Consider the following 23,353-nt stretch of genomic DNA (forward strand, 5'->3'; position numbering starts at 1 on the left):
GAGCGTATATGATCATAAACAGACTAGCAGCAGGGTTTAGCTGAGCGTATATGATCATAAACAGACTAGCAGCAGGGTGTTAGCTCAGCGTATATGGGAACATACAGACTAGCAGCAGGGTGTTAGCTGAGCGTATAAAACAACTAGCAGCAGGGTGTTAGCTGAGCGTATATGGGAACATACAGACTAGCAGCAGGGTGTTAGCTGAGCGAATATGGAAATGATCATAAACAGACTAGCAGCAGGGTGTTAGCTGAGCGTATATGGGACATGATCATAAACAGACTAGCAGCAGGGTGTTAGCTGAGCGTATATGATCATAAACAGACTAGCAGCAGGGTGTTAGCTGAGCGTATATGATCATAAACAGACTAGCAGCAGGGTGTTAGCTGAGCGTATATGATCATAAACAGACTAGCAGCAGGGTGTTAGCTGAGCGTATATGGGAAATGATCATACAGACTAGCAGCAGGGTGTTAGCTGAGCGTATATGGGAAATGATCATAAACAGACTAGCAGCAGGGTGTTAGCTGAGCGTATATGGGAACATACAGACTAGCAGCAGGGTGTTAGCTGAGCGTATATGGGAAATGATCATAAACAGACTAGCAGCAGGGTGTTAGCTGAGCGTATATGATCATAAACAGACTAGCAGCAGGGTGTTAGCTGAGCGTATATGGGAAATGATCATAAACAGACTAGCAGCAGGGTGTTAGCTGAGCGTATATGGGAAATGATCATAAACAGACTAGCAGCAGGGTGTTAGCTGAGCGTATATGGGACATGATCATAAACAGACTAGCAGCAGGGTGTTAGCTGAGCGTATATGGGAAATGATCATAAACAGACTAGCAGCAGGGTGTTAGCTGAGCGTATATGGGAAATGATCATAAACAGACTAGCAGCAGGGTGTTAGCTGAGCGTATATGGGACATGATCATAAACAGACTAGCAGCAGGGTGTTAGCTGAGCGTATATGACATGATCATAAACAGACTAGCAGCAGGGTGTTAGCTGAGCGTATATGATCATAAACAGACTAGCAGCAGGGTGTTAGCTGAGTGAAAATGGTTAATGCTTATAATTAACTGTAGCAGCTTCAATGCCATACAACTCTCCATCCGTGGCCTCCAACTGCTCTTAAACGCTAGTAAAACTAAATGCATGCTCTTCAACCGATCGCTACCCGCCCACCCGACTAGCATCACTACTCTGGATGGTTCTGACTTAGAATATGTGGACAACTACAAATACCTAGGTGTCTGGTTAGACTGTAAACTCTCCTTCCAGACTCACATTAAACATCTCCAATCCAAAGTTAAATCTAGAATTGGCTTCCTATTTCGCAACAAAGCCTCTCACTCATGCTGCCAAAACTGACTATCCTACCGATCCTTGACTTCGGCGATGTCATCTACAAAATAGCTTCCAACACTCTTCTCAGCAAACTGGATGCAGTCTATCACAGTGCCATCCGTTTTGTCACCAAAGCCCCATATACTACCCACCACTGCGACCTGTATGCTCTCGTTGGCTGGTCCTCGCTTCATATTCGCTGCCAAACCCACTGGCTCCAGGTCATCTACAAGTCTTTGCTTGGTAAAGCCCCGCCTTATCTCAGCTCACTGGTCACCATAGCAGCACCCACCCGTAGCACGCGCTTCAGCAGGTATATTTCACTGGTCATCCCCAAAGCCAACACCTTCTTCGGAACGAACTGCACAAATCACTGAAGCTGGAGTCTTATATCTCTAACTTTAAGCGTCAGCTGTCTGAGCAGCTTACCGATCAAACCAGTCAGTCCATCATGTTGCATACTAACTACACAGAGGACGTTAACACTAACAACAACCGCTGTCCCAACTGGACAAGATACACGAACTACACAGAGGACGTTAACACAGTCACTAACTACAGAGGACGTTAACACACGGTCACTAACAACAACCGCTGTCCCAACTGGACAAGATACACGAACTACACAGAGGACGTTAACACAGTCACTAACTACACAGAGGACGTTAACACAGTCACTAACTACACAGAGGACGTTAACACGGTCACTGGAGACCACTGTCCCAACTGGACAAGATACACTAACTACACAGAGGACGTTAACACACGGTCACTAACTACACAGAGGACGTTAACACTAACAACAACCGCTGTCCCAACTGGACAAGATACACGAACTACACAGAGGACGTTAACACAGTCACTAACTACACAGAGGACGTTAACACAGTCACTAACTACACAGAGGACGTTAACACAGTCACTAACTACACAGAGGACGTTAACACGGTCACTGGAGACCGCTGTCCCAACTGGACTAGATACACGAACTACACAGAGGACGTTAACACGCGGTCACTAACTACACAGAGGACGTTAACACACGGTCACTAACAACAACCGCTGTCCCAACTGGACAAGATACACGAACTACACAGAGGACGTTAACACACGGTCACTAACTACACAGAGGACGTTAACACACGGTCACTAACAACAACCGCTGTCCCAACTGGACAAGATACACGAACTACACAGAGGACGTTAACACAGTCACTAACTACACAGAGGACGTTAACACAGTCACTAACTACACAGAGGACGTTAACACGGTCACTGGAGACCACTGTCCCAACTGGACAAGATACACTAACTACACAGAGGACGTTAACACACGGTCACTAACTACACAGAGGACGTTAACACAGTCACTAACTACACAGAGGACGTTAACACTAACAACAACCGCTGTCCCAACTGGACAAGATACACGAACTACACAGAGGACGTTAACACAGTCACTAACTACACAGAGGACGTTAACAGTCACTAACTACACAGAGGACGTTAACACGGTCACTAACTACACAGAGGACGTTAACACACGGTCACTAACAACACAGAGGACGTTAACACAGTCACTAACTACACAGAGGACGTTAACACAGTCACTGGAGACCACTGTCCCAACTGGACTAGATACACTAACTACACAGAGGACGTTAACACGGTCACTAACTACACAGAGGACGTTAACACGGTCACTAACTACACAGAGGACGTTAACACACGGTCACTAACAACAACCGCTGTCCCAACTGGACAAGATACACGAACTACACAGAGGACGTTAACACAGTCACTAACTACACAGAGGACGTTAACACTGTCACTGGAGACCACTGTCCCAACTGGACTAGATAGATAAGTACATATACTGATACAATGTACTTTGTATTTAGTGGTCCAACAGCACAAGGAACGAGTGAATGACAGGAAACATTCTTCTTGGACATGAGCGTTCTGAAGCACCAGCCAGAAGGAAGCTTCTAGAACTGCAGGTGTAGAGGGTGGGAGGGGTCGCCAACGACAGCCAGTGGCTTCTTATTGGTTGCCTTGTGGAACAGACTGCTCAAATGTGCCTGGGGTCGACCAATTACTTTGCTGGCTTTGTTTGCTATTCTGGTCAGTTTGCTTTTGCTCAGATTACCAGACCAGACTGTCAGATTGAACATGAGGATCCTCTCCACCAGTCTAGTCCTGGACTGACCTACCTGCTTCTCTACCAGTCTAGTCCTGGACTGACCTACCTGCTTCTCTACCAGTCTAGTCCTGGACTGACCTACCTGCTTCTCCACCAGTCTAGTCCTGGACTGACCTACCTGCTTCTCCACCAGTCTAGTCCTGGACTGACCCACCTGCTTCTCTACCAGTCTAGTCCTGGACTGACCTACCTGCTTCTCTACCAGTCTAGTCCTGGACTGACCTACCTGCTTCTCTACCAGTCTAGTCCTGGACTGACTTACCTGCTTCTCCACCAGTCTAGTCCTGGACTGACCTACCTGCTTCTCTACCAGTCTAGTCCTGGACTGACCTACCTGCTTCTCTACCAGTCTAGTCCTGGACTGACCTACCTGCTTCTCCACCAGTCTAGTCCTGGACTGACTTACCTGCTTCTCTACCAGTCTAGTCCTGGACTGACCTACCTGCTTCTCTACCAGTCTAGTCCTGGACTGACCTACCTGCTTCTCTACCAGTCTAGTCCTGGACTGACCTACCTGCTTCTCCACCAGTCTAGTCCTGGACTGACCCACCTGCTTCTCTACCAGTCTAGTCCTGGACTGACCCACCTGCTTCTCTACCAGTCTAGTCCTGGACTGACCCACCTGCTTCTCTACCAGTCTAGTCCTGGACTGACCTACCTGCTTCTCTACCAGTCTAGTCCTGGACTGACCCACCTGCTTCTCTACCAGTCTAGTCCTGGACTGGACTCCCTGCTTCTCTACCAGTCTAGTCCTGGACTGACCTACCTGCTTCTCTACCAGTCTAGTCCTGGACTGACCTACCTGCTTCTCTACCAGTCTAGTCCTGGACTGACCTACCTGCTTCTCCACCAGTCTAGTCCTGGACTGACCTACCGGCCAGTCTAGTCCTGGACTGACCCACCTGCTTCTCCACCAGTCTCTGCTAATCATTTCTTCTCTCTGGCTGCAGTTCGATTCCCAACCGTTGTTCTCTCGGAAGTGTGCACTTCTAACCTGTCTGCTTAGTAGACGAGATCATTCCACAAGGAGTCTGATTTGATAATGATTATTTCTTGCAGGTTTACAGTTTTCCTGTCCAGTCCACGTTCACAGAGGACGCCCACCAGTGCCTGCCCAAAGTTATCACTGGCACGCAACCAATGATACTGAAGGTAAGCATTTTACAACAATTTAACAATGGAAACATTACAGGATCATCAGCGCTCCCTGTTACGAGTAACTTTGAACAAAGGAAAACAAAATCAAATCCTCTGTTCCTAGCCCTCTGGTTAACTCTACCTCTGTCCTGTCAGTTCCTAGCCCTCTGGTTAACCCTACCTCTGTCCTGTCAGTTCCTAGCCCTCTGGTTAACTCTACCTCTGTCCTGTCAGTTCCTAGCCCTCTGGTTAACTCTACCTCTGTCCTGTCAGTTCCTAGCCCTCTGGTTAACTCTACCTCTGTCCTGTCAGTTCCTAGCCCTCTGGTTAACTCTACCTCTGTCCTGTCAGTTCCTAGCCCTCTGGTTAACTCTACCTCTGTCCTGTGTCCTGTCAGTTCCTAGCCCTCTGGTTAACTCTTCCTCTGTCCTGTCAGTTCCTAGCCCTCCAGGACCTGGCTCTGCTGTCTCAACATTCTCCTTCTAGACGTCTGGAGGTGTTCAGTCTCAGCCAACCAGGTGACCTCGCTGCTCTGCCTGCATAAATACATATATATATATATTTATACTTTCACATTACAGACGGACTTCATGTGTCTCATTACTGACAGTAAAACAAAAAGAGCACTGTCTACACTGTTGACATTGGAAATGTCTCGGAAACATCAACTGACTCTGCAGTATGCATAATGTTCTTCTGTCCGGTAGTCCCGGGGCAATGGATTGTCAGTAGCGTCCATAGCCACAGTCGCCCATTTCTGACTATTTTAAACCTAACCTTAAATTACCTCCGAGTCGATCTCCGTGTTCCCGTGGAAATCGAATTAGTTGAATAAATTCCCCATTTTAAGATATCTGGTTAAACTATAGATACAGAGCCTTCAGAAAGTATTCATACCCCTCAACTTATTCCACATTTTCTTGTTACAGCCTGAATTCAAAATGGATTACATTTTTTTTTTTTTTAATCTACCCACAATTCCCCATAATGACAAGGTGAAAACATGTTTTTAGACATTTCGGCGCATTTATTGGAAATGAAATACAGAAACCTTATTTACGTAATTATTCACAAATCGGAGTTAATACTTTGTAGAAGCACCTTTTTTGGCTGCGATTTACAGCTTTGAGTCGTCTTGGAATTTGTCTGTATCAGGATTTGGGGATTTGTCTCCCATTTTGTTACTTTCATATTTTCTCAAGCTCTTGAGTGAGATGGGGAGCGACGGTGAACAGCAATCTTCAAGTCTTTCCACAGATTTTCAATGGAGTTCATGTCTTTGGCTGGGCCACTCAAGGACTTTCACATTCTTGTTCTGAAGCCGTTCCAGCATTGCTTTGGCTGTATGCTTGGGGTCATTGTCCCGTTGGAATGTAAATCCTCACCCCAGTCTTAAGGTCGTTTGCTCTCTGAACCAGGTTCTCATCAAGGATTTGCCTGTATTTGGCTCCATTTATGGTTCCCTCTATCTTTAGTCTCCCAGTCCCTGCTGCTGAAAAGCATCCCCATAGAATGATGCTGTCACCACCATTTTTATTTGATTTATTATTTAACCAGGTGAGAACAAGTTCTCATTTACAACTGCGACCTGGCCAAGATAAAGCAGAGCAGTTCGACACAGACAACAACAGTTACACACGGAGTAAACAACAACACAGAGTTACACACGGAGTAAACAACAACACAGAGTTACACACGGAGTAAACAACAACACAGAGTTACACACGGAGTAAACAACAACACAGAGTTACACACGGAGTAAACAACAACAGAGTTACACACGGAGTAAACAACAACACAGAGTTACACACGGAGTAAACAACAACACAGAGTTACACATGGAGTAAACAACAACACAGAGTTACACACGGAGTAAACAACAACACAGTTACACACGGAGTAAACAACAACACAGAGCTACACACGGAGTAAACAACAACACGGAGTAAACAACAACACAAGAGTTACACACGGAGTAAAACAAACATACAGTCAATAATACAGTAGAAAAAAATATTTATACAGTGAGTGCAAATGTAGTAAGATAAGGGATGTATAAGGCAATAAATAGGCCATAGTGGTGAAATAATTCAAATTTACCAATTAAACACTGGAGTGATAGATGTGCAGAAGATTAATGTGCAAGTTGAGATACTGGGGTGCAAAGGAGCTAAATAAATACATTATGGGGATGAGGTAGTTGGATGGGCTGTTTACAGATGGGCTGAGTAGTGGTGCAGTGATCGGTTAGCTGCTCTGAAAGCTGATGCTTAAAGTTAAAGAGGGAGATATAAGACTCCAGCTTCAGTAAAAAAAAAAAAAAAATGCAATTGGTTCCAGTCATTGGCAGCAGAGAACTGGAAGGAAAGGCGGCCAAAGAGGAGTTGGCTTTGGGGATGACCAGTGCAATATACCTGCTGGAGCGCGTGCTACTATAGTGACCTACTCCCATGAAGCCCAGATTGGTGAAGTGCTATAGAGACGGTTGTCCTTCTGGCATAGTTCTCCCATTTCAGCCAATGAACGGTGTAGTTCTGTCAGAGTGGTCATTGGGTTCTTGGTCACCTCCCTGATCAAGGTGCTTCCTGCCCGTTTGGTTAGTCTTTTGGTGGAGTCTCTGGGTAGTTCCATGTTTTTTTTTTTCTTGGAGACCGCTGTGCTCTTGGAAACATTCAACACTCTAGAGATTGTTTTATACCCTTGCCCAGATATATGCCTGATCATAATTCTATCACAGAGATCTGTGGACGGTTCCTTGGACTTGTATAATACATTCACTGTCAACTGTGGGACCTTTATATAGACGGGTGTGTTTCTAAATCATGTCCCAACAGTTGAATTGGCCACAGGTGGACTCCAATCATGTTGTAGTGGCATCTCATGGATGATGAAAGGACACTGGACGCACCTGAGCTCCAATTTGGGAGTGTCGTAGCAAAGTGGTGTAGATACTTATGTAAATTATATTTCTGGATTTAATTCTTCAATATTTTATAAACCTGTTTTCACTTTGTCATTATGGGGTATTGTGTGTAGATTTTGAATGCAGGCTGTAACACTACAAAATGTGGACCAAGTCGAGGGGTATGAATACTTTTTAAACATGGTCTGAGCCTCGATCCACTGCATCCGTCAATGTCTGCCTTCCGCATCTGAGGTCAAAGGTGGCAGAGTTACCGAGGTGTTTGTTAGACCAGAGGACATCCCCAAAATGGGTCTTCTCACAAAAATGCCTGTAGCGTTCAAATGTTTTGGCCTAAAAACTATTTTTTATTTTTTTATTTTATTTCACCTTTATTTAACCAGGTAGGCTAGTTGAGAACAGGTTCTCATTTGCAACTGCGACCTGGCCAAGATAAAGCATAGCAGAGTGAACAGACAACACAGAGTTACACATGGAGTAAACAATTAACAAGTCAATAACACAGTAGAGAAAAAAAAGGGGAGTCTATATACAATGTGTGCAAAAGGCATGAGGAGGTAGGCGAATAATTACAATATTGCAGATTAACACTGGAGTGATAAATGATCAGATGATCATGTACAGGTAGAGATATTTGTGTGCAAAAGAGCAGAAAGGTAAATAAATAAAAACTGTGGGGATGAGGTAGGTGAAAATGGGTGGGCTATTTACCAATAGATTATGTACAGCTGCAGCGATCGGTTAGCTGCTCAGATAGCTGATGTTTGAAGTTGGTGAGGGAGATAAAAGTCTCCAACTTCAGCGATTTTTGCAAATCGTTCCAGTCACAGGCAGCAGAGTACTGGAACGAAAGGCGGCCGAATGAGGTGTTGGCTTTGGGGATGCTCAATGAGATACACCTGCTGGAGCGCGTGCTACTGATGGGTGTTGCCATCGTGACCAGTGAACTGAGATAAGGCGGAGCTTTACCTAGCATGGACTTGTAGATGACCTGGAGCCAGTGGGTCTGGCGACGAATATGTAGCGAGGGCCAGCCGACTAGAGCATACAAGTCGCAGTGGTGGGTAGTATAAGGTGCTTTAGTGACAAAACGGATGGCACTGTGATAAACTGCATCCAGTTTGCTGAGTAGAGTGTTGGAGGCAATTTTGTAGATGACATCGCCGAAGTCGAGGATCGGTAGGATAGTCAGTTTTACTAGGGTAAGCTTGGCAGCGTGAGTGAAGGAGGCTTTGTTGCGGAATAGAAAGCCGACTCTTGATTTGATTTTCGATTGGAGATGTTTGATATGGGTCTGGAAGGAGAGTTTGCAGTCTAGCCAGACACCTAGGTACTTATAGGTGTCCACATATTCAAGGTCGGAACCATCCAGTGTGGTGATGCTAATCGGGCAAGCGGGTGCAGGCAGCGATCGGTTGAAAAGCATGCATTTGGTTTTACCAGCGTTTAAGAGCAGTTGGAGGCCACGGAAGGAGTGTTGTATGGCATTGAAGCTCGTTTGGAGGTTAGATAGCACAGTGTCCAATGACGGGCCGGATGTATATAGACTGGTGTCGTCTGCGTAGAGGTGGATCAGGGAATCGCCTGCAGCAAGAGCAACATCATTGATATATACAGAGAAAAGAGTCGGCCCGAGGATTGAACCCTGTGGCACCCCCACAGTGTCCAATGATTAATAATATTATAATAACTACTACGAACGAACTAATATGACTCTCACGGACACAATGCTGTTCTCAGTTTTGCTCTGCGACCCCTAAGTGTCACCGGGACTTGTTTTAAAGGTAAACCGGTACTGGGATGAAAAATACTTTTCAGTGAATGGGGGCATTTCCACGATAAATAGACGGTGCTAATTCCACGATAAGTAGACGGTGCTAATTCCGCGTCAAGTAGACGGTGCCAATTCCACGTCAAGTAGACGGTGCCAATTCCACGTCAAATAGACGGTGCCAATTCCACGTCAAATAGACGGTGCCAATTCCACGTCAAATAGACGGTGCCAATTCCACGTCAAATAGACGGTGCCAATTCCACGACAAATAGACGGTGCCAATTCCGCGTCAAATAGACGGTGCCAATTCCGCGTCAAATAGACGGTGCCAATTCCGCGTCAAGTAGACGGTGCCAATTCCGCGTCAAGTAGACGGTGCCAATTCCGCGTCAAGTAGACGGTGCCAATTCCGCGTCAAATAGACGGTGCCAATTCCGCGTCAAGTAGACGGTGCCAATTCCGCGTCAAGTGGACGGTGCCAATTCCGCGTCAAGTGGACGGTGCCAATTCCGCGTCAAGTGACGGTGCCAATTCCGTGGTAAAAATAAAAAATCACAAACACTTATCAAAACAGGATCATGTTTTTTAAAACATTTTTTGACCTAACTTTGATTATAGAAGAAAAACATGGTCTTCGGATTTTGTTTCAATGCCAAACACAATGAAGCCAAACACAATGAAAAGGACAATTAAAGCATTTTAGACGTTGCATGTGTACTGTTAGGTTCTAATTCTGAGTAAAACACTGAAACCTTAACCTTAAGTTCTTTCTCCCAGAGGGTCAATCCAGGTGTATCAAGACAACAAAAAAAACATTCACACAAACACTAACATTTAACCCTTCCTCCTGGGCTGAGTCTCCTCCTACACATCTGTACAAACATGCTAAGCAGGACACTAAGAAATACGGGCCATAAACTTTTCTTCCTCCCTTAAGGTGACCTGACCTCAACCCCCCCCTAATCACTAATCTATGGTTTATTCCTCCCTTAAGGTGACCTGACCTCAACCCCCCTAATCACTAATCTATGGTTTATTCCTCCCTTAACGTGACCTGACCTCAACCACCCCTAATCACTAATCTATGGTTTATTCCTCCCTTAAGGTGACCTGACCTCAACCTCCCCTCCATCACTAATCTATGGTTTATTCCTCCCTTAACATGACCTGACCTCAACCTCCCCTAATCACTAATCCATGGCTCTCTCTCTCTCCTCATCAACGCCTGCCACATGCGATCTCTGACATAAGTATTAGTACATATTCTCAGAACCCAACAATACTGATTTAAAAAAATAGAAGTGTTGGTCCCATGTTTTCTCCTCAGAAATGTTCCATACGCGCCAAAAGCGTATTTCTCTAATGTTGTGCATAATGTTTTTTTTATACCCCTGTTATTTAACATGTCTCTTTTGCCAAGATAATCCATCCACCTTACAGGTGTCATCAATAAGCTGATTACACAGGTGAACCTTGAGCCGGGGACAAAAGGGCCACTTAAAAATACTGATTTAAAAAATGCCAGAGATGTCTTAAGTTTTGAAGGAGCCATGTTCACTAGGAATGTTGTTTCCAGATAATTGTGTTAATTTCTCTACCATAAGCCGCCTCCAACATCGTTTTAGAGAATTTGGCAGTATGTCCAAACGGCCTCACAACTGCAGACCACATGTGACCACGCCAGTCCAGGACCTCCACTTCTTCACCTGTGGGATCGTCACCAGACAGTTGATAAAAACGTAGTATTTCTGTCTATAATTAAAGCCCTTTTGTGGGGAAGAAGTCATTCTGATTGACTGGGTGAACCTATGCACTTCCAGACCCATAGGCTGCGCCCCAGCCTAGTCATGTGAAACCCATAGATGAGGGCCTAAAGAATTTATTTCAATTGACAGATTTATTTATTTTTTCCCCCAGTAAAATCATTAGACTTGTTCCGTGTTGGGTTTGATATTTTAGTGTAGAACACCATATTACCATACATATTAGATCTGATGCACAGGCCATTCTGTTTCTTTAGACCTGAAATAAATCATGGATTAAATGAGGTTTCAGTGGCTTGTTTGCGTGGAGGCCTGGTGACACTAAACCATGTTTGTTAATTAACAGTCCATTACTGTGAGACCGGCAGTCATTTGTATGGCGACAAAATGCTAGACACAATTTCATGACTACAACAACCATAGGAGTTACTTTCCTGTTCCACTGGATGTCTTAAGGTGAACGCACCAATTTGTAAGTCGCTCTGGATAAGAGCGTCTGCTAAATGACTTAAATGTAAATGTTAAACACTTCCTGGTGATTTTATTGAATGTTTTTCAATGTTATTCACTTTCTAAATGCTAAAATGCAATGTTTCATCAAATAATTGTTTATATATATTTATTTATTAAAAATAAAACTTTACAGGGATCTTTAAATTCTAAATCAAATAGGATTCAAATAAATTATGAATTTATAAATAATAATAATAAAATAAAAATGGTAAATGATTCTTGACCATCAGCTCTGTAGAACCCTGAGCACTTTCTTTTGTTGCAAATTTGAGTTGTTTATGAATTTTAACGCCAATTTTGATTTTGTGGATGTAGAGTCTAGAGAAATGTTTCCCTTTCTGTATGTAATTCCTGGAAGGTAACTTTTCCTTTGTCGTTCTGTGTTTTCCCCCAGGCGGTCACCCTCACATCTGGATGGCCCTGAGTAAGGAGTGTCTGTCTCTGTTGTCTGACCTGACTGAGCGGCTGGTAGCCCACCATGACACTGTAGCTACTAACGGACGGGCCAAGTCCCAGTCTACAGGGGGCAACAAGCGGTCCACCACCTCCTCGGAAGGCTCCGGTAGCTACACTCTCTCTCTGCAGAACATTATTACCCTGCTTTCAGAAAGTATTCAGACCCACTTGATTTTGTCACCATATTTCATTACAGCCTTATTCTGAAATGGAATTAAGTTGTTGTTCCCTTCAAATCTACACACAATACCCCCTGGTGACGTCACAATACCCCCTGGTGACGTCACAATACCCCCTGGTGACGTCACAATACCCCCTGGTGACGTCACAATACCCCTGGTGACGTCACAATACCCCCTGGTGACGTCACGGTGCCCCCTGGTGACGTCACGGTGCCCCTTAATGACGTCACGGTGCCCCTTAATGACGTCACGATGCCCCCATAATGACGTCACGGTGCCCCCATAATGACGTCACGATGCCCCATAATGACGTCACGATGCCCCATAATGACGTCACGATGCCCCTTAATCAAATCAAATTTATTTATATAGCCCTTCGTACATCAGCTGATATCTCAAAGTGCTGTACAGAAACCCAGCCTAAAACCCCAAACAGCAAACAATGCAGGTGTAAAAGCACGGTGGCTAGGAAAAACTCCCTAGAAAGGCCAAAACCTAGGAAGAAACCAGCAGCACAGTCAGGTGGACTGGGGACAGGAACCAGGCTATGTGGGGAGAAAGAAAGAGAGAATGGCCAGTCCTCTTCTGGCTGTGCCGGGTAGAGATTATAACAGAACATGACCAAGATGTTCAAATGTTCATAAATGACCAGCATGGTCTGAATAATCAATAAGGCAGAACAGTTGAAACTGGAGCAGCAGCATGGTCAGGTGGACTGGGGACAGCAAGGAGTCATCATGTCAGGTAGTCCTGGGGCATGGTCCTAGGGCTCAGGTCCTCCTGAGAGAGAGAAAGAAAGAGAGAAGAAGGAGAGAATTAGAGAACGCACACTTAGATTCACACAGGACACCGAATAGGACAGGAGAAGTACTCCAGATATAACAAACTGACCCTAGCCCCCCGACACATAAACTACTGCAGCATAAATACTGGAGGCTGAGACAGGAGGGGTCAGGAGACACTGTGGCCCCATCCGAGGACACCCCGGACAGGGCCAAACAGGAAGGATATAACCCCACCCACTTTGCCAAAGCACAGCCCCCACACCACTAGAGGGATATCTTCAACCACCAACTTACCATCCTGAGACAAGGCCGAGTATAGCCCACAAAGATCTCCGCCACGGCACAACCCAAGGGGGGCAACCCAGACAGGCTGACCACAACAGTGAATCAACCCACCCAGGTGACGCACCCCCCCCCAGGACGGCATGAGAGAGCCCCAGTAAGCCAGTGACTCAGCCCCGTAACAGGGTTAGAGGCAGAGAATCCCAGTGGAAAGAGGGGAACCGGCCAGGCAGAGACAGCAAGGGCGGTTCGTTGCTCCAGAGCCTTTCCGTTCACCTTCCCACTCCTGGGCCAGACTACACTCAATCATATGACCCACTGAAGAGATGAGTCTTCAGTAAAGACTTAAAGGTTGAGACCGAGTTTGCGTCTCTGACATGGGTAGGCAGACCGTTCCATAAAAATGGAGCTCTATAGGAGAAAGCCCTGCCTCCAGCTGTTTGCTTAGAAATTCTAGGGACAATTAGGAGGCCTGCGTCTTGTGACCGTAGCGTACGTGTAGGTATGTACGGCAGGACCAAATCAGAGAGATAGGTAGGAGCAAGCCCATGTAATGCTTTGTAGGTTAGCAGTAAAACCTTGAAATCAGCCCTTGCTTTGACAGGAAGCCAGTGTAGAGGCTAGCACTGGAGTAATATGATCAAATTTTTTGGTTCTAGTCAGGATTCTAGCAGCCGTATTTAGCACTAACTGAAGTTTATTTAGTGCTTTATCCGGTAGCCGGAAAATAGAGCATTGCAGTAGTCTAACCTAGAAGTGACAAAAGCATGGATTAATTTTTCTGCATCATTTTGGGACAGAAAGTTTCTGATTTTTGCAATGTTACGTAGATGGAAAAAAGCTGTCCTCGAAATGGTCTTGATATGTTCTTCAAAAGAGAGATCGGGGTCCAGAGTAACGCCGAGGTCCTTCACAGTTTTATTTGAGACGACTGTACAACCATTAAGATTAATTGTCAGATTCAACAGAAGATCTCTTTGTTTCTTGGGACCTAGAACAAACATCTCTGTTTTGTCCGAGTTTAATAGTAGAAAGTTTGCAGCCATCCACTTCCTTATGTCTGAAACACATGCTTCTAGCGAGGGCAATTTTGGGGCTTCACCATGTTTCATTGAAATGTACAGCTGTGTGTCATCCGCATAGCAGTGAAAGTTTACATTATGTTTTCGAATAACATCCCCAAGAGGTAAAATATATAGTGAAAACAATAGTGGTCCTAAAACAGAACCTTGAGGAACACCGAAATTTACAGTTGATTTGTCAGAGGACAAACCATTCACAGAGACAAACTGATATCTTTCCGACAGATAAGATCTAAACCAGGCCAGAACATGTCCGTGTAGACCAATTTGGGTTTCCAATCTCTCCAAAAGAATGTGGTGATCGATGGTATCAAAAGCAGCACTAAGGTCTAGGAGCACGAGGACAGATGCAGAGCCTCGGTCCGATGCCATTAAAATGACGTCACGATGCCCCCATAATGACATCACGATGCCCCCATAATGACATCACGATGCCCCCATAATGACGTCACGATGCCCCATAATGACGTCACGATGCCCCATAATGACGTCACGATGCCCCTTAATGACGTCACGATGCCCCTTAATGACATCACGATGCCCCTTAATGACGTCACGATGCCCCATAATGACGTCACGATGCCCCTTAATGACGTCACGATGCCCCCATAATGACGTCACGATGCCCCCATAATGACGTCACGATGCCCCCTAATGACGTCCACGATGCCCCATAATGACGTCCACGATGCCCCCATAATGACGCCACGATGCCCCATAATGACGCCACGATGCCCCATAATGACGTCACGATGCCCCCATAATGACGCCACGATGCCCCATAATGACGCCGATGCCCCCATAATGACGCCACGATGCCCCCATAATGACGTCACGATGCCCCCATAATGACGTCACGATGCCCCTTAATGACGTCACGATGCCCCTTAATGACGTCACGATGCCCCTTAATGACGTCACGATGCCCCTTAATGACGTCACGATGCCCCCATAATGACGTCACGATGCCCCTTAATGACGTCACGATGCCCCTTAATGACGTCACGATGCCCCCTTAATGAAGTCACGATGCCCCCTTAATGACGTCACGATGCCCCCATAATGACAAACAAAAGCAGGTCTTTAGAAATGTTTAACTTTATTACAAAATTTAAAACTAGAAATCACATTTACATGAGACCCTTTACTCAGTACTTTGTTGAAGCACCTTTGGCAGCGATTACAGTTACATTACATTTAAGTCATTTAGCAGACGCTCTTATCCAGAGGGACTTACAGATTGGTGCTTTCACCTTATGACATCCAGTGGAACAGCCACTTTACAGCATCGAGTCTTCTTGGGTTTGACGCTACAAACTTGGCACACCTGTATTTGGGGAGTTTCTCCCATTCTTCTCTGCAGATCCTCTCCATCTCTGCCAGGTTGGATGGGGAGCGTCACTGCACAGGTATTTTCAGGTCTCTGCAGAGATGTTTGATCGGGTTCAAGTCTGGGCTCTGACTGGGCCACTCAAGGACATTCAGAGACTTGTCCCGAAGCCACCTCTGTGTGGTCTTGGCTGTGTGCTTAGGGTCATTGCCCTGTTGGAAGGTGAACCTCCACCCCAGGTCCTGGGCGCTCTGGAGCAGGTTTTCATCAACGATCTCTCTGTACTTTGCTCCATTCATCTTTCCCTCAATCCAGACTAGTCTCCCTGTCCCTGCCTCTGAAAAACATCCCCACAGCATGATGCTGCCACCACCATGCTGCACCGTAGGGATGGTGCCAGGTTTCCTCCATTGCTCTGTTTGGCTGGGAAGCTCTAGGAAGAGTCTTGGTGGTTCCAAACAAGACTGATAGAGGCCACTGTGTTCTTGGGGACCTTAAATGCTGCAGATTGTTGGTACCCTTCCCCAGATCTGTGCCTCGACACAATCCTGTCTCTGAGCTCTACGGACAATTCCTTCGACCTCATTTCTTGGTTTCTGATCTGACATTCACTGTCAACTGTGGAACCTTATATAGACAGGTGTGTGCCTTTCCAAATCATGTCCAGTCAATTGAATTTACCACAGGTGGACTCCAATCAAGTTGTAGAAACATCTCAAGGATGATCAATGGAAACAGGATGCACCTGAGATCAATTTAGAGTCTCGTAGCGAAGAGTCTGAATACTTTATTTTTAATATATTTGACAAAAAATTCTGAACCTGTTTTTGCTTTGTCATTTTGGAATGTTGTGATGTCATTATGGGGTGTTGTGATGTCGTTTTGGAGTGTTGTGATGTCATTATGGGGTGTTGTGATGTAGTTTTGGAGTGTTGTGATGTCGTTTTGGAGTGTTGTGATGTCATTATGGGGTGTTGTGATGTCGTTTTGGAGTGTTGTGATGTCATTATGGGGTGTTGTGTGTAGATTGAGGATTTTTTTTTTAACGTAATGTTACAACATGTGTAAGAAGTAAATACGCTGTGGTATCTGTGTATAGTGCAATCAAAACATATACAGTAAAAATATATGTATATTTATTTTTCTATATTTAAGCAATAAGTCACCTCAGGGGGTGTGTGGTATATGGCCAATATACCACGACTAAGGACTGTTCTTAAGCACGACGCAACACAGAGTCCCTGGATACAGCCCTTAGCCGTGGTATATTGACCATATACCACACACCCCCTGAGGTGCCTTATTGCTGTTATAAACTGGTTACCAACGTAGTTAGAGCAGTAAAAAATAAATATTGTCATACGGTCTGACACCTGTCAGCCAATCAGCATTCAGGGCTCGATCCACCCAGTTTAAAATCATGTTTACATTCTAGAGAACAACTTTTTTGTTTGGATTAACACAGTCCTCTAATCAACTGCTCATCAAGACCTTGATTAGTCAGCGGTGTTAGTGCCCGGCCTGCTCACTCTATCTCCCCAGAACCAGGGTTGCGGTCAGATCACCTTTTTTAATAGTATGTAAGTCCTTTAAAAACACCCCTCTGACTCCCTCTATTCCTCCAGTAACTTCTGTCGGTATGGAGGATATGAAGACTCCTCGGCCCGGCGCCCTGATCAGAACCCCTGGCTCAGTGTTCTTGCGTTCCTCTGTCGGGGCGGGGCTGCGAACTCCCCTGACCATCCCCTTTACCCCGGACCTAGACAGCCCCTTCTCCTCCCCCGCCCTGCGGCGGCTCACTGGCCCCCTGGAGCCTCAGGGGGCCATGTCCCCCGGCTTCAGCTCCATCCAGAGCCCTCACGTCATGAGGAGGGGCCCCAAACTCTGGTCTGCTTCTACAGGTGAGGGACAGCCCAGGGGCCACACATGGCTGGTTTTACCGATGGACTAGAGTCGTATTTCACTATACTGCCTTTGCTACTATGAGCCATGGGACTGCATAGTATGAGTGGTATCATATTTAATCACTTTAATTATGTGTAAATATTGCATCGCCCATCTCATATGTACTGTATTCTAAACTATACCACTGTATCTTCGTCCAATGCTGCTCTTTTATTTATATACATACACACACACACACACACATACTTAATCCATTCCTTACTTAGATTTACGTGTATTTTGGGTATATGTTGTGAAACTAACACGGAACCAAAGCCGTCTGCGGGCGCCATCGTGCATACATTTATTTTCTTCCCCGACAACAAACGCGATCACGACACGCAGGTTAAAATATCAAAACAAACTCTGAACCAATTACATTCATTTGGGGACAGGTCGAAAAGCATTAAACATTTAGCTACTTAGGTTGCACTTGCTCGCTAATTTGTCCTATTTAGCTAGCCTACTGTTGCTAGCTAATTTGTCCTGGGATATAAACATTGAGTTGTTATTTTTACCTGAAATGCACAAGGTCCTCTACTCCCGACAGTTAATCCACACATAAAATGGCCAACCGAATCGTTTCCAGTCATCTCTCCTCCTTCCAGTCTTTTTCTTCACTGAACTTTATATTGCAATTGGCAACTTTCATGAATTAGGTGCATTACCGCCACCGACCTTGTTCGTCTTTCAGTCACCCACGTGGGTATAACCAATGAGGAGATGGCACGTGGGTAGCTGCTTCTATAAACTAATGAGGAGATGGGAGAGGTAGGACTTGCAGCTCGATCTGCGTCAGAAATAGAACTGACTTCTATTTTAGCCCTTGGCAACGCAGACGCTCGTTGCCGCGCGATAATTGAATAATATAGATTTTTAAATGTATTTTGCAACACTCGCGCACGCGAGCGGTGTAGTCAGCCTGTTAGATACTACTGCACTGTTGAAGCTAGAAACACAAGCGTTTAGTTCGATACTACTGCACTGTTGAAGCTAGAAACACAAGCGTTTAGTTCGATACTACTGTACTGTTGAAGCTAGAAACACAAGCGTTTTGCTACACCCACAATAACATCTGTTAAACACTTGTGTGATCAATACAATTTGATTAGATATCATCATTCACCTTTCAGAACCATGGATTTGTTTTACCGCTGACGAGTCAACAACGGCGATGTTTATTGACCTATGAATTCAGACCATTCTCTGTTTATGTCTAGACTCACAGCTGAACGGCAGTCCTCCGCCATCTCCTGGTCCCGCCCCCAGCCCGTCCCAGGCCCAACTCAAACCCTCCTTCCTGGTTACCTTCCTACAGAACAGGAAGGACCAGGTACTGCCTTGTGTTTCTCAAAGAATGTTCTCCCATTTGGTAGCTACTGACTAGTGATGTGATGTATTATTTTAGCTATTATTCATGATTTTTTATTAACTTTGTAATTGTCTCATTCAGGTTAAACATTTCTTGGCAAAGCGGATGCTGATAATGTATCTGTTTAACAAGGTAAGGGTGTGTTTACCTCCACGCTGTCCCTGGGGTGTGTTTACCTCCACGCTGTCCCTGGGGTGTGGGGCCAGGACTCTGTCCCTGGGGTGTGTTTACCTCCACGCTGTCCCTGGGGTGTGTTTACCTCCACGCTGTCCCTGGGGTGTGTTTACCTCCACGCTGTCCCTGGGGTGTGTTTACCTCCACGCTGTCCCTGGGGTGTGTTTACCTCCACGCTGTCCCTGGGGTGTGTTTACCTCCACGCTGTCCCTGGGGTGTGGGGCCAGGACTCTGTCCCTGGGGTGTGTTTACCTCCACGCTGTCCCTGGGGTGTGGGGCCAGGACTCTGTCCCTGGGGTGTGTTTACCTCCACGCTGTCCCTGGGGTGTGTTTACCTCCACGCTGTCCCTGGGGTGTGGGGCCAGGACTCTGTCCCTGGGGTGTGTTTACCTCCACGCTGTCCCTGGGGTGTGTTTACCTCCACGCTGTCCCTGGGGTGTGGGGCCAGGACTCTGTCCCTGGGGTGTGTTTACCTCCACGCTGTCCCTGGGGTGTGTTTACCTCCACGCTGTCCCTGGGGTGTGGGGCCAGGACTCTGTCCCTGGGGTGTGTTTACCTCCACGCTGTCCCTGGGGTGTGTTTACCTCCACGCTGTCCCTGGGGTGTGGGGCCAGGACTCTGTCCCTGGGGTGTGTTTACCTCCACGCTGTCCCTGGGGTGTGTTTACCTCCACGCTGTCCCTGGGGTGTGGGGCCAGGACTCTGTCCCTGGGGTGTGTTTACCTCCACGCTGTCCCTGGGGTGTGTTTACCTCCACGCTGTCCCTGGGGTGTGGGGCCAGGACTCTGTCCCTGGGGTGTGTTTACCCCCACGCTGTCCCTGGGGTGTGTTTACCCCCACGCTGTCCCTGGGGTGTGTTTACCTCCACGCTGTCCCTGGGGTGTGGGGCCAGGACTCTGTCTCTGGGGTGTGTTTACCTCCACGCTGTCCCTGGGGTGTGGGGCCAGGACTCTGTCTCTGGGGTGTGTTTACCTGCACGCTGTCCCTGGGGTGTGTTTACCTCCACGCTGTCCCTGGGGTGTGGGGCCAGGACTCTGTCCCTGGGGTGTGTTTACCCCCACGCTGTCCCTGGGGTGTGTTTACCTCCACGCTGTCCCTGGGGTGTGGGGCCAGGACTCTGTCCCTGGGGTGTGGGGCCAGGACTCTGTCCCTGGGGTGTGTTTACCCCCACGCTGTCCCTGGGGTGTGTTTACCTCCACGCTGTCCCTGGGGTGTGGGGCCAGGACTCTGTCCCTGGGGTGTGTTTACCCCCACGCTGTCCCTGGGGTGTGTTTACTCCACGCTGTCCCTGGGGTGTGGGGCCAGGACTCTGTCCCTGGGGTGTGTTTACCTGCACGCTGTCTCTGGGGTGTGTTTACCTCCACGCTGTCCCTGGGGTGTGTTTACCTCCACGCTGTCCCTGGGGTGTGGGGCCAGGACTCTGTCCCTGGGGTGTGTTTACCCACGCTGTCCCTGGGGTGTGTTTACCCCCACGCTGTCCCTGGGGTGTGTTTACCCCCACGCTGTCCCTGGGGTGTGTTTACCTCCACGCTGTCCCTGGGGTGTGTTTACCCCCACGCTGTCCCTGGGGTGTGTTTACCTGCACGCTGTCCCTGGGGTGTGTTTACCTCCACGCTGTCCCTGGGGTGTGTTTACCTGCACGCTGTCTCTGGGGTGTGTTTACCTGCACGCTGTCCCTGGGGTGTGTTTACCTCCACGCTGTCCCTGGGGTGTGTTTACCTGCACGCTGTCCCTGGGGTGTGTTTACCCCCACGCTGTCCCTGGGGTGTGTTTACCCCCACGCTGTCCCTGGGGTGTGTTTACCCCCACGCTGTCCCTGGGGTGTGTTTACCCCCACGCTGTCCCTGGGGTGTGTTTACCCCCACGCTGTCCCTGGGGTGTGTTTACCCCCACGCTGTCCCTGGGGTGTGTTTACCTCCACGCTGTCCCTGGGGTGTGGGGCCAGGACTCTGTCCCTGGGGTGTGTTTACCTGCACGCTGTCTCTGGTGTGTGTTTACCTGCACGCTGTCTCTGGGGTGTGTTTACCTGCACGCTGTCTCTGGTGTGTGTTTACCTGCACGCTGTCTCTGGGGTGTGTTTACCTGCACGCTGTCTCTGGGGTGTGTTTACCTGCACGCTGTCTCTGGGGTGTGGGGCCAGGACTCTGTCCCTGGGGTGTGTTTACCTCCACGCTGTCCCTGGGGTGTGTTTACCTCCACGCTGTCCCTGGGGTGTGTTTACCCCCACGCTGTCCCTGGGGTGTGGGGCCAGGACTCTGTCCCTGGGGTGTGTTTACCTCCACGCTGTCCCTGGGGTGTGTTTACCTGCACGCTGTCTCTGGGGTGTGTTTACCTCCACGCTGTCCCTGGGGTGTGTTTACCCCCACGCTGTCCCTGGGGTGTGGGGCCAGGACTCTGTCCCTGGGGTGTGTTTACCTGCACGCTGTCTCTGGTGTGTGTTTACCTGCACGCTGTCTCTGGGGTGTGTTTACCTGCACGCTGTCTCTGGTGTGTGTTTACCTGCACGCTGTCTCTGGGGTGTGTTTACCTGCACGCTGTCTCTGGGGTGTGTTTACCTGCACGCTGTCTCTGGGGTGTGGGGCCAGGACTCTGTCCCTGGGGTGTGTTTACCTCCACGCTGTCCCTGGGGTGTGTTTACCTCCACGCTGTCCCTGGGGTGTGTTTACCCCCACGCTGTCCCTGGGGTGTGGGGCCAGGACTCTGTCCCTGGGGTGTGTTTACCTCCACGCTGTCCCTGGGGTGTGTTTACCTGCACGCTGTCTCTGGGGTGTGTTTACCTCCACGCTGTCCCTGGGGTGTGTTTACCCCCACGCTGTCCCTGGGGTGTGGGGCCAGGACTCTGTCCCTGGGGTGTGTTTACCTCCACGCTGTCCCTGGGGTGTGTTTACCTGCACGCTGTCCCTGGGGTGTGTTTACCTGCACGCTGTCCCTGGGGTGTGTTTACCTCCACGCTGTCCCTGGGGTGTGTTTGCCTCCACGCTGTCCCTGGGGTGTGTTTGCCTCCACGCTGTCCCTGGGGTGTGTTTACCTCCACGCTGTCCCTGGGGTGTGTTTACCTCCACGCTGTGTCTGGGGTGTGTTTACCTCCACGCTGTGTCTGGGGTGTGTTTACCTCCACGCTGTGTCTGGGGTGTGTTTACCTCCACGCTGTGTCTGGGGTGTGTTTACATGCTGTCTCTGGGGTGTGTTTACCTCCACGCTGTGTCTGGGGTGTGGGGCCAGGACTCTGTCCCTGGGGTGTGTTTACCTCCACGCTGTCCCTGGGGTGTGTTTACCTCCACGCTGTCCCTGGGGTGTGTTTACCTCCACGCTGTCCCTGGGGTGTGTTTACCTGCACGCTGTCTCTGGGGTGTGGGGCCAGGACTCTGTCCCTGGGGTGTGTTTACCTGCACGCTGTCCCTGGGGTGTGTTTACCTGCACGCTGTCTCTGGGGTGTGTTTACCTGCACGCTGTCTCTGGGGTGTGTTTACCTGCACGCTGGTCTGGGGTGTGTTTACCTGCACGCTGTCTCTGGGGTGTGTTTACCTCCACGCTGTCTCTGGGGTGTGTTTACCTCCACGCTGTCCCTGGGGTGTGTTTACCCCCACGCTGTCCCTGGGGTGTGGGGCCAGGACTCTGTCTCTGGAACTCATGGGCTCACTGCATGCTCTTCCCCAAATCATCCCTAACAAATCATATACTTAATGCTGGAAGTTACCTGGTCTAGCAGGCTCACCATTCGCTCAGGCATTACTAATTAAACTGAGAGAAGAGCTCCATCATTCAGGCATTACTAATTCAACTGAGAGAAGAGCTCCATCATTCAGGCATTACTAATTAAACTGAGAGAAGAGCTCCATCATTCAGGCATTACTAATTAAACTGAGAGAAGAGCTCCATCATTCAGGCATTACTAATTAAACTGAGAGAAGAGCTCCATCAGTCAGGCATTACTAATTCAACTGAGAGAAGAGCTCCATCATTCAGGCATTACTAATTAAACTGAGAGAAGAGCTCCATCATTCAGGCATACAACATATCTGGGTTGTGCCAAAAGACCACTTTGTGGAGAAACTATGTTTTCAAAACTAATGTTTAC

The 23,353-nt window shown here is 47.8% G+C and overlaps 1 protein-coding gene across 2 annotated transcripts in view; it reads left to right on the top strand.

Annotated features, from left to right (window-relative positions):
- ndc1 (NDC1 transmembrane nucleoporin) overlaps positions 1 to 23,353 on the top strand; it is a 74,457-nt gene that overhangs the window by 41,465 nt on the left and 9,639 nt on the right. For both annotated transcript variants that reach the window (XM_065013832.1, XM_065013833.1), the window contains exons 9-14: positions 4,619 to 4,711; positions 5,133 to 5,214; positions 12,064 to 12,231; positions 17,412 to 17,687; positions 18,951 to 19,063; positions 19,184 to 19,234. In XM_065013832.1, the coding sequence (XP_064869904.1) occupies positions 4,619 to 4,711; positions 5,133 to 5,214; positions 12,064 to 12,231; positions 17,412 to 17,687; positions 18,951 to 19,063; positions 19,184 to 19,234 (783 nt within the window). The remainder of the gene's footprint in view (positions 1 to 4,618; positions 4,712 to 5,132; positions 5,215 to 12,063; positions 12,232 to 17,411; positions 17,688 to 18,950; positions 19,064 to 19,183; positions 19,235 to 23,353) is intronic.

The sequence above is a fragment of the Oncorhynchus nerka genome, linkage group LG9b (assembly GCF_034236695.1).
Source record: "Oncorhynchus nerka isolate Pitt River linkage group LG9b, Oner_Uvic_2.0, whole genome shotgun sequence".
NCBI lineage: Eukaryota > Metazoa > Chordata > Actinopteri > Salmoniformes > Salmonidae > Oncorhynchus > Oncorhynchus nerka.